We start from the raw sequence: 12,459 nt of genomic DNA on the forward strand, positions 1-12,459 counted from the left end.
ATGAAGCTCTTTAAGAGGTTGCTATGTGGGAAGATGTTATATTAATGTATTACTTATTCTATTATTGCCCTGTACTTTGTATAATCTAATCACATGCATATTATGAAAATGAGAGTCTTATTAAACGTTAATCTGAAGGAAGAAAAGAAAGACAGTTTGGATTTTTTTTTAACCTGCTTCTTCCTCAACTGATAGAAGAGGAATGTCATCATCCAAGTACTGTAGTGTCCCATCAATCACCGATGAATCCTGGTCTGTGACTAGGAGTGAATCATCACACTCTCCTGAATCTTGTCTCGTGTTGCTACCTTTCTTCTTACACATATGCTGGCAGCTGAAACAGAAGGTTAAAAATGAAATGTTCCATCAGAGCTCCAAGGCGTTCAATTCTAAGAAATTTGCAACACCTGTACCGCCATACCTAATAATATGTAACTCAGCAAGCACGCACCAAGGACTGAACTCGGGACCTTCCTGGTCAACTCATTAAAGCTATGCTGCGGTCGGTGTTCATCTGCTGATGGTCAAAGTTTGCATGCCAACAGCTACTAGTCTATCTGGGAGAGGTGCTTTCACACTAGTATATTCCATAACTGACCAGAGATGCAAGAAAATCACACCATGGTGCATCAGCCTTTGTTTATTAGCAGAACAGCAACAGAATAGCATGCTGGTAAATTCAGAGAAAAACAGAATTCTTCAGATACTGCGCTCGTGTTGTGTGTACGTTGGTCCCAGAAGAATGGAAATCTGATGATACAAGACCCTTGGAAACCACTGTCAGATCCCAAGGGTCACGGACCCTGGTTTTAGAACCTGCGCTCCGCACGGACTCCCCACACCATTAAATGGGGTCAGTATCAGACTGCTACGGGCATTATAACGGCAAAGATAAAAGGCTGCCGCTACATTATTCTGAAAGTACTTTCCCTACATTAGTATTCCCCTTTAAGCAATGCAGAAATCAGTGAAGGAAACTCCTAATTATACACACACTGACTGAAATCCAGGGGTGTAGCAGTAACTATTTGCTAAAGGTTACAGGAGTGATTGATAGTCTGTCACAATACCGAGAATCATAGACCTACTTGATTTTTGCAGCTTGAGGGCCAGAATCTGACCAATTATAGATTGAAAATACTAGTAAATATTTATTTTCAAACACCCTTGAGACAAATCCATTTTAAAGTGATTCGCCCCTCCCCCACCATCTGTTTTTTGTGTTATAATATCTCTGTTCTATTGTTCACTACAATTACTTACTGGTTGGACTGTCTGCCCTCTCTTCCTAAGAGCAATACAGCAATAGACAATGAACATGAGGGAGAGAAAGGAACTGAGGCAAGTTGTGAAAGTGTGCACCCATGCATTCAAACCAGCTTCAAATACAACTTCTTATTTCTCTGGATTACTAGCTTGTTTTCTGTATACTAAATATCAATGGATTCTCACTATACACCAACAGATCTCCCAAACTTCTCACGATACACCAACAGATCTCCCAACCTTCTCACGATACACCAACAGATCTACCAGCCTTCTCACGATACACCAACAGATCTCCCAACCTTCTCACGATACACCAACAGATCTACCAGCCTTCTCACGATACACCAACAGATCTCCCAAACTTCTCACGATACACCAACAGATCTTCCAGCCTTCTCACAATATACCAACAGATCTTCCAACCTTCTCACGATACACCAACAGATATTCCAACCTTCTCACGATACACCAACAGATATTCCAACCTTCTCACGATACACCAACAGATCTCCCAACCTTCTCACGATACACCAACAGATCTCCCAACCATCTCACGATACACCAACAGATCTCCCAACCTTCTCACGATACACCAACAGATCTCCCAACCTTCTCACGATACACCAACTGCTCTCCCATCCTTTTCATAATACCAATAGATACAATATTGTTTCCTAAAACTATCTTGAAATTACTCATTATATTAATTCTCCATTATAGCTACTACATATCATTCCACAGTTAGTAATGCTTCAAACTCTACAATTTGTTTTGAATGCTTTGAGCATTCACATACAAACTACTCAATCCTGACTCCAGTTTTTTGGAATATTGAAGTCATTAAGTTGGGATAAAAGGTCTATTACTGAAATAGTAACCTGACATTTCCCCTTTCAGATGCCAGCAGATCAGTTGTTCATTGCCAACATTTTCTGTTTCCATTCCAGATTTCCAACAAGAGAGTAAAGTTACAAAAGATTTCATTTTTGGTTCAGCTACGGTATTGAGACAGGCTTGGTCTTGGTGCAAGTAATTTTATGTTGCAGGAGAAGATAACCAGACTGCACTGTGTGACAGGGTAAGATGCAATTACAGCACTGCTGGAGCTGAAATCAGTGAGCCACCATTGATTTAATGAGTTCTGTGTAGGTGGAGATTGGTTTCCCTTCCCTATCAGTATTGGCCATGAAAACCGCAAGGGATTTCTGTGGCAATGTTCTTATCAAACAGTGTAACCTTACAACTGAAACCCATGCTGTTCCTCATCTACTGAGGTAGAAGGTTGTTTATTCAAAGCACACTGGAAAGCTTTATTTATGAATGAAGAAAAAATGCACCCAATGTATTTGATAGTATGTTAGAATCTTCAGAAGCATGCATCACTTTGACAATAAAAGAGGACAATGTGGAATAATTTAGTTCAAACAAAACCACAATGGGTTTTTGTCAAATAGATGACTAGCTGATCTCCTATGGCATTGCTTACAAGTAGTCTGGAGTGTGCCTGTGGTGCTTAGCTGTAATCTGGCCTGTCTCTTTAAAGCCACTGCTCAGATAATACCTTGTGGGAAGTGGTGTAAGTAGGCACATCCTTAACTCAATTAAGGGCTAAATGCTGTTGGAAGGCTACTTGCTGTGACAAAAATGGCCACAGCTAATGGATTTATGTTCTGTACTGCAAATTGTAGTGTATGTGCCTTTAAGAGCCCCAGGTGTGCTGTAATGCCGGTAATTGCCACTCGGGCTATATAAGCCTGTATATTGTGTATATCCGTTAGAACCCCCCCCCCCCCCCAGACTTTGCTTAGTAAATACCTATGAACCAACTCCTGTCTTCAGTGTCTTTATCAACACACGGACACTACAGTGGCGATGAAGTGGAAACGGACTTGCCTGCAATTCGGCAGCACCTCAAGGACATCGATTCCTCGGGCGTCCAGAAGACTCAAGGAAGTGAGAGAAGCTGTGGTTTTACCAGCTGGCCAAGCTGGTGGCAGGTACTGCGCTAATCCTTCCTGGGCGTCAGGCTGGGGCTCCAGCGGCTGGCTCTACAGCTGAGACAGGCAGCGAAATCGGAGGCAAGCAATAACGGACTGGGAGGGAGCACTCGGGAGACGGCCGGCGCAGCTGCAAGCAGGTCGGCGTTCAGACCTACAGAGAGAGTCCAGCGGGAATGAGTCTCCAACTGTAAATAATTTTTTTTTTAAAAAGAACGGAAACCGCGGGAAACAGCGTTGTCATCGGCAGCAGCGGCGGGAAAGCGCGGGAAGCACCATATCTTTTCTACAGAAAAGAAAGAAAAGCGCGGGAAGCGCCATATCTTTTCTAAGATGCCTAATTCTGGCAATATTGATGCTTTTGATAACGAGATAGAGGATTGGACCACATATGTGGAAAGAGTGGAGATATATTGCACCGCAAATGGAATAGAAGATGAAAAAAAAAGCTTCAGTACTTCTGGATCTAATGGGCACAAAGACATACAAGCTGTTACGAAACTTAATCACTCCAGCTGAACCGATGGACAAGAATTTTAAGGAGATTGTTGATACCCTACACTGCCAATTCGAGGCAGGACTGGCAGATTCTCTGCGAGACAAATTCGTCTGCGATCCCCTAAGTGTAGAAACACAAAAAAGGCTATTTTCTGAGAAAGATTTAACACTGGACAAGGCTTTCAGTGCAATAGGAGCTGCAGAGATACAGCAAAGGCCACAGGACTTCGGCACCCATGAAATGACACGGGGTTTCGAGATGTTATCGCTGCGGCAGATCCACCCATGACCAGAGGGACTGCTGGTTCAAGGACAAAGCATGCAGGCAATGTGGAAAGATGGGACACATTCCACGTGTGTGCCGATCTGGAAACAAAAAATCCACTAACAGGAAAAGAATCAATAAGGAAAAGCACAGAAAGGTACAAATGATGACGGACAGTAGCTCCGAAGACCAGAAGAGCGATAGCGACTCCGGGAACAAGAGACTAAGCTCTCTCAAATTACATAATGTAATTGCCAAAGAAGATTACCAGACCATTTGGGTTACCCTCACAATAGCAGGGTCCCCAGTTAAAATGGAGCTAGATACAGGATCAGCTCTGACCGTCATAAATCGACAGGATTACGAGCGGCTATTTCCGCATATACCTTTAAAAGACACATCCATTATCTTGAAAATATATACAGGGCAGAAAGTATACCCCAAAGGAAAAATAAGGGTGCCTGTTGTATACAACGGCAAGGAAATACCGAAGTTGTATTTATACGTTCTACAAGATGGTGGTCCACCGCTGTTGGGACGTGAATGGATCAGAAAAATACGTTTAGACTGGCACTCCATTCAGGCACTGACGGTGACCAGTAAGGAAAAAAATGATGATGACGTCATACCTGAACGATTAAAAGACATCTTGGCCAACGCCAAGGAAGTGTTTCAAGAGAAACTAGGAACCTTGAAAGGCATCACCACCTCAATAAAAGTGGAAGATGCAGCAATTCCCAAGTTTTTTTAAGGCAAGACCGGTGCCATACGCAATTCGTCCAGCAGTCGAGGCAGAGCTGGAGAATTTGGAAAAGGCAGGCATATTATCTAAAATAGATTGGAGCGAGTGGGCAACACCCATCGTCCCAGTCATGAAGAAAGCATTGAAGAATGATAAATCTGAAGAACAGAGAAAAATTCGCATCTGTGGAGACTTCAAGGTGACTGTAAACCCGGTCCTTCACACGGTACAGTATCCTCTTCCGAGGATAGAAGATATTTTCGCCTCACTATCCGGAGGGAAACGTTTCACCAAAATTGACTTGGCACAGGCATATCTAGAGATGGAGGTTGAAGAGGCCTCTAAAAAATATCTCACGATAAATACACACAAAGGTCTGTACCAGTACAATCGACTGATTTTCGGAGTAGCATCCGCTCCAGCTATCTGGCAAAGAGCTATGGAGCAAGTCCTCCAAGGGATTCCGGGGACTCAATGCTACCTAGACGACATCCTTGTACAGGTAGACTACCCTTTATCCAGACTTCCGAAAACCGAAACCCTCTAAAAACCGAAGGTTTTTTCGGTCAGCGTAAGTCGTGCGCACGACATGACCAGAGTGGCGCACGACTTACTGGCCTAGCCGGATAAGGGATAGTGTAGCATTTTTCCGCACTTCTGAAAACCGAAATCGCTCAGCATAAGTGTACCAGCCTTTATCCGCACATCCGAAACCAGAAAACCTCTGAAAGCCGAAAGTGGCGCAAAGCATGACTTCTGAAAACCGAAATCGCTCAGCGTAAGTCGCGCGCACGACCCCGACCCCCGCCCCCGACCCCCCGGCCGAACCCGACCCCCGCCAACCCCCACCCTTTCGGGTAAGGGATAGTGCATCCTTTATCTGCACTCCCGCAAACTGAATTACTCTGAAAACCGAAGTGTTTTCGCGCACCTTCCGAAATCCGAAATTTTCCTAAAACCGAAACACGGCTGGTCCCGAGGTTTTCGGATAAAGGATAGTCTACCTGTAACAGGGGAAAACGACAACGAGCACCTTGCCAATTTAGAGCAGTTGCTCACTAGGCTGAGAGAACGGGGCCTACGAGCAAATCGCCCCAAGTGCGAATTTTTCCGAAATCAAATATCATATTGTGGCCACATAATAAATAAGGAAGGGTTGCATAAGTCACCTGAAAAAATTGAAGCGGTCATAAAAGCCGCAGCACCTGAAAATGTTTCACAATTAAGGTAGTTCCTGGGATTAATAAATTACTATCATAAATTTTTACCGAACTTATCAACTCTTCTACACCCTCTTAATGAACTGCTACAAACAGGAGTAATTTGGAAATGGAACGAAGACTGCAAACGTGCCTTCCATAAATGCAAAGACTTAATCACGTCCAAAGAAGTTTTGGCTCATTACAACTCATCACTGCCAATCAGACTGGCGTGCGATGCATCCCCTTACAGCATAGGAGCAGTACTATCGCATAAATGCCCTGATGGCTCGGAACGGCCGATAACTTTTGCGTCACGCTCATTGAACTCAGCTGAGTGTAACTATGCCCAAATCGACAGGGAAGCACTCAGCCTGGTATGGGGAGTGAAGAAATTCAACCATTACCTACACGGACAAAAATTTACCTTGCTGACTGACCATCAACCCCTCATCTCCATATTCAACCCTAAAAAGGGTGTTCCCATTATGACAGCGCAAAGGCTACAGAGGTGGTCCCTTTTTCTAGGGGCACACCAATACAACATAGAATACAAAGGGTCAAAACAGCATGGGAATGCTGACGGTTTATCGCGCCTACTGTTGCCAACGGTAGAAGAGGCACCTACAGTAGACCTAATGGAGATGTTCCACTCTACCATAGTGGAATGTCTACCAGTAACAAATTCTGCCATTGAAAGGGAAACGAGAAATGACCCGACTCTCTCACGGGTCTACGATTTAACAGTGAAGGGATGGCCAGCACATGGCGAACCACTGTTGCCAGCATTCTCGCAAAGAAGAGAACAGCTGTCAGTGTGCCGAGGAACCTTGATGTGTGGATCCAGAGTGGTGATTCCACCCAAACTCCAGGATAAAGTGCTAAAGGAGCTTCACGAGGGGCATCTGGGTGGAGTGAAAATGAAGAACCTAGCCAGGGCGTTTGTATGGTGGCCAGGTATCGATGGAGACATCGAAGAAATGACCAAGAGCTGCCTAGGATGCCAGAAGGTCCAAAACGCTCCACCACAAGCCCCTCTACATCCATGGGAGTGGCCCTCATCTCCCTGGCAAAGGGTGCACATTGACTTTGCTGGTCCATTTATGGACTCAATGTTCTTAATCGCGGTTGATGCACACTCCAAGTGGCCGGAGGTAATAAAGATGTCCTCCACCACCACGGAAAAAACCATCACAGTATTAAGGACCATATTTGCCAGGAATGGGCTGCCGGAACAGATCTGTTCTGATAATGGACCGCAATTTGTGTCCGAAGAATTCAGGAAGTTCTTAAAAAACAATGGGGTTAAGCACTACACGTCCGCCCCATACCATCCCGCCACCAATGGATTGGCTGAAAGGTTTGTCCAGACCTTCAAGAAGGCCATAAAGGCCATGGGTAATGAAGACATAAAACTTCAGCACAAGGTGGATAACTTCTTATTCGCATACAGGAATGCAACACATATGGTTACCAACCAAACTCCCGCCATGATGTTCTTCAATAGAAACCTAAGATGCCGGCTGGATTTGGTCAAGCCCAACATCAGAAGGGACGTGGAGAACCGGCAGTTTCAAGGCATGAATGAAAGGCCAACTAGAACCTTCCAGATAGGTCAACAAGTTTTGGCCCGGGACTACCGTACCGAGAAATGGCAGCCTGGAACTATCTGCACACAACTAGGACCACTGATGTATACCGTGGACATCGGAGAAAGCATAATAAGGCGCCATGCTGACCAAATCATAAAGTCATCCGAAAAGGGACAACCTACACCACAACTCTATACATCTAACGATGAAGTAGAGATACCCATATCTACCTCCGATCCGGTGATACTGGAACCCGATGAACCCGACACTGGCATTCAAGCCGAATCAGCCTTGCCAGAAGAACCTACTACACCACCAGAAACTACTACACCCCCGAGGCGTTATCCGGACCGAGTCAGGAAGCCTCCTGAGAGACTGACTTATAATTAATTAACTACAGCAATGTATATTATTTTGCTTATAACATGTAATTAATAATTACTTAAAATATGATGTGCTGGCTAGCTAAAAGGGGAGGAATTGTAGTGTATGTGCCTTTAAGAGCCCCAGGTGTGCTGTAATGCCGGTAATTGCCACTCGGGCTATATAAGCCTGTATATTGTGTATATCCGTTAGAACCCCCCCCCCCCAGACTTTGCTTAGTAAATACCTATGAACCAACTCCTGTCTTCAGTGTCTTTATCAACACACGGACACTACACAGTTCTTAACACATATTATTTAAAAAAAGACAACACCCTCAAAAATGACTTCTGGAACTGCATGCTGGGAAATTGCCTTGTATTCTTTTGGCTCTACATTAAGTACACCTACATGAAGACCTCCACACCGACAAGGACAAGAGCAGCAGGCACATGGGAACACCATCACCTTCAAGTTACACATCATCCTGACTTGAAAATATATCGCCGTTCCTCCTTGGTCACTGGGTCAAAATCCTGGAACTCCCTCCCTAACAGCACTGCGGGAGTACCTTCACCACACGGACTGCAGCGGCTCAAGGCGGCGGCTCACCACCACTTTCTCGAGGGCAATTAGGGATGGGCAATAAATGCTGGCCTTGCCAACGATGCCCACATCCCAGGAACGAATATATAAAAAAAACACCAGGCAGAAGCCAGTCAAGCCAATACTGTCAATTGCTAACAGATGTTTGTGTCTGGGAAAACAATTACCAAATTTACTCAAGTACTAGAAACAATTAATGTGCATCACCAGGCTATTAAGCAATGACATAATCTAGCAGTCAGCCTTGGCTCACTGACAACACTTTAACCTCTGAATCAGAAGGCCACGGTAGGATTTGCGCACATAACCTAGGCTGACATCTCGGTGCAATAGCGAGGGACTGCCGCATAGTGTGGGTGTCAGCCTTTGGAGGAGAACTTAAACTGAAGCCCCCCCCTTTGCCCTCTCAAGCGCATACATAAGATCCTGCGAGACTGTTCTAGCCAACGCTTATCCCGCTTTCTTCTAGGTTAGCCCTAGCATAGTCTGGACACTGCAGGTAATCACAGGCATACATATATTACTGTTCATTATTCAAGAGGAGTGCCTTTATTTTGCAGGTTGAAATACCACTTTTGCCTTTGAGAAGTGTTTTATGGGAAGAAGAATCAGACACTTTTGATATACCATTTAATTATGGTTTTGACCCAGCTGGACGTAAAACATAGCTCCGAGTAACCAGTGTGACATTTGTAATGTATGTGTTTTTGAAAGCTAACAGGATTTAGCATTTTTTACATTAGGCTCTTAGGACACAGATTTACAATAAAACAGGAACAGGCTCAACATAAGGTAATAGATTCTGACTGGCATTCATCATAAACCGAACGCTACAAACTGTGCGAGAGGCTCAGTGGGGACCTGCCCAGCCCAGATAATTACTTTACAACAAGTCCTTATTCCGACAATCATATTTCTCTTCAAGAACCTTTCATGACTCCTTCAATCTACTTTCACAGTTTTATTTTGTATTTCTGGTACGGTTTCCAACTGCTGCAGATGATCTGCAAAAAGCTTTCAGCATTCCATGGTCAAATTAAGTAACCCTTTATGCCTTTGTTGCAATTTTTGGGTTGCAGGCAAATCACAAAGGAGCAGATCTTGTGCGTTTGTCCGATATATACATGTAGATGTGGCTCAGAGAGCTACCTTTCAGGGCGGTACCTGCTATCTTGACCGCTGTACCGCCACATTTGTAGAATGGTCCAACCCTGAATTATTAACCGCTCTCTTTTGTTTCCAGATACTGACAGACCTGTGCTGTGCATTTCCAGCAATTTTCTGTTTTTATTTCAGATTTGCAGCATCTGCAGATTTTCTTTTTATCTCCACTTTTAGTGTGAAGCTTTGATTGTGCAACAGTGGTTGTGGTGAAGGTTGCAGAAAATCTTAACCTGAGGAAAGTATTAGACAGTGAGCTTCAAAAAAATTTGCAAGGATTTAATTTCCACTGTGGATTATTTATTAATTCAATGGTTAAGATGTCTGCATTAAATTCATGTTTATTTTAAATTAGCTCTCTTACCCCAATGGTAATATTATAGATCTACATTCAACGCCTCGATTTTAAAATTTTCATGCTTGTTTTCAAATCCCTCCATGGCCTCGCCCCTCCCTATCTCTGTAACCTCCTCCAGTCCTACAACCCTCAGAGATCTCTGCGCTCCTCCAATTCTGGCCTCTTGCGCATCCCCGATTTTCATCGCTCCACCATTGGTGGCCGTGCCTTCAGCTGCCTGGGCCCTAAGCTCTGGAATTTCCTCCCTATGCCTCTCCGCCTCTCTCCTCCTTCAAGATGCGCCCTTAAAACCTACCTCATCTGTCCTAATATCTCTTTATGTGGCTCGGTCTCAAATGTTGTCTGATAACGCTCCTGTGAAGCGCCTTGGGACATTTATAGGCGCTATATAAATATAAGATGTTGCTGTTGTTGTAAATGCCAGAAAACAGCGCACGGATTTTACTCTCCCATGATCCGAACTACAGAAGCGCTAAATGTAAAAAGCATTGACATGAATGTGTTAACCAGTGTACTAAAAAAACCACAGCGAATTAAATCGCTTTGGAGTAAAACTGACAACTCAAGGGATTAGAGAAGTTGCAAACTGGATAGAAAATTCACTTAACGATTGAAAGCATAGAGTGGTTATAAATGCTAATTACTGAAGTTGCATGACAGCAGAGCCTCCCAGGATTCTGGTCTAGGGATCTGTTTTCACGATATTTATTAATGACAAGCAAAATGCCTAATCCTCTAGACAGGACTTCATTGAGTGGAGGGCTGCACGAGCCGAGTTAAATATCGCTCACAGATTGGAGCCCCAGAGATTGGAGATTGGTGCACAGCGATCCATGCACCCAACTTATGGTACTCCTGATTTTCCAGCCACTGATATCAATCCCGGGGAAATAGTCTCGCGGTAGGGCCTTTGAAAAAGGGCTGACATTCCTCTTACAAAACATCCAACAATCCCTGTTTTTCTCCGTTCCCAAAGGAAAAATCATTTTTTAGCAGTTAACAAATGTGCAAGTTCCAAAAGACATTCAGTACTCAAAAGAGTTAATCCGCACAGTTTTAATTTAAGTGATGTGTGCCAGCGGCAAAACACTTGGGGGTCGATTTTCCCGAACCTGTCGGAAAGAAGGCGGGAATTCAACTTTTGGGTTTTTGACCCGCCTACAATCGACGTCCGGCCAATCCGCGCGATTTTCCCTTGATAGACCTTGTTGAGCCCACCCAGCGGGCTCAGCAGGCCAATTAAGGGCCACTCGGCAACAGGTGATGTCACAGACTGCAATTTCATCTGTCAAGATTTCTTGACAGATGAAATATCAGTGTTTCACAGCTGTTTGAAGCTGTGAAACACTCACAGTTTGAGTTCTAACATGAGTCATTCTGCACAGACTCAGTTAGAACTGTCACCGGCACTCAAAGCTGAAGGCTGTCACTTCTCACAGATCGCAGCCGTTCAGCTTTAAGTTCCGGCTGAGTGATGGACTCCCGACGCCTACAGGAAGAAAGGCTGTGAAGGTAATTACAGGTAAGTAAAAGTTCTTTACACACTTTAGCCACACCAAACACACTTACCTTTACACTCATGCACCCATCACTCACCTGAGCACCAACATCGCGACCCCTCCAACTCCTTCAACCCGATGGCCTGCCTGCTCAACCTGGCGTGGTTTGGAGCCATCGGGAATCCCACACGAAACCCCTCAAAATAGGGATTAGGCTAAAAACTGCCTGTTAACTACCTGTTAACAGGCAGTTAATTGGCACTAATCCCTTCCCGCCTGGTTTCGGCAGGTCCCAGTGCGGGTCAGGTGCCCGCCGCCCCTGAAAGTTGCGTGGGGCGGGGTTTTGGGCGGGATGGTGTCGGGACCCCCAAATTCGGGATTTCCCCCCCCCCCCCAACACGCCTGAAACCCCGCCTGATGGCTCGGGGAAAATCGGGGCCTTGCTTTGGGTGTTTTTTTTTTGGTGTTTCCTAACAAACTGCTAATAAAATTAAATTGTCATAATTACATATTTCAAAGCCACGAGTCATCACGATTTTGTTAGTTGGTCCTTACTTACAGAGAAGAAAAAATTCCTTTATTTTCTATTAAAGGAATAATTTTAGGACCAATTTAGTGGCCGGTCACATTAGTGCAAATGGCCTTCAACATTAAGAAGTGTAAAATAATTAATCTAGATGCTAAAAATAGCCATTATATAATTGCCCAGTGATGGATAACAGATTGCAGAACGATGTGATTTGTTGGTCAGTCACTGTAAAGGTCCCTGCCTGAGCCATTCTGATCAGACAGGCTCCAGTTTCATTCCTCAGCCTGTGCTAAATCTCACCTGAGGCAGCATTTGGGATACTAGAGTTGGCCGAACATACCTGGGCTTCCTGCTCCTAATTGTTAGTCGGTGACCCCAGTG

At 44.5% G+C, this 12,459-nt stretch overlaps 1 protein-coding gene across 1 annotated transcript in view; it reads right to left on the reverse strand.

Moving 5' to 3' along the window:
* The window catches only part of disp3 (dispatched RND transporter family member 3), a 608,183-nt gene that overhangs the window by 119,196 nt on the left and 476,528 nt on the right, over positions 1-12,459 (reverse strand). The window contains exon 11 of the mRNA XM_085966861.1: positions 174-334. Coding sequence (XP_085822987.1) covers positions 174-334 — 161 coding nt within the window. The remainder of the gene's footprint in view (positions 1-173; positions 335-12,459) is intronic.

Source organism: Somniosus microcephalus, chromosome 25 (genome assembly GCF_052327205.1).
Source record: "Somniosus microcephalus isolate GS21.2 chromosome 25, FLI_Smic_1.0, whole genome shotgun sequence".
Classification (NCBI taxonomy): domain Eukaryota; kingdom Metazoa; phylum Chordata; class Chondrichthyes; order Squaliformes; family Somniosidae; genus Somniosus; species Somniosus microcephalus.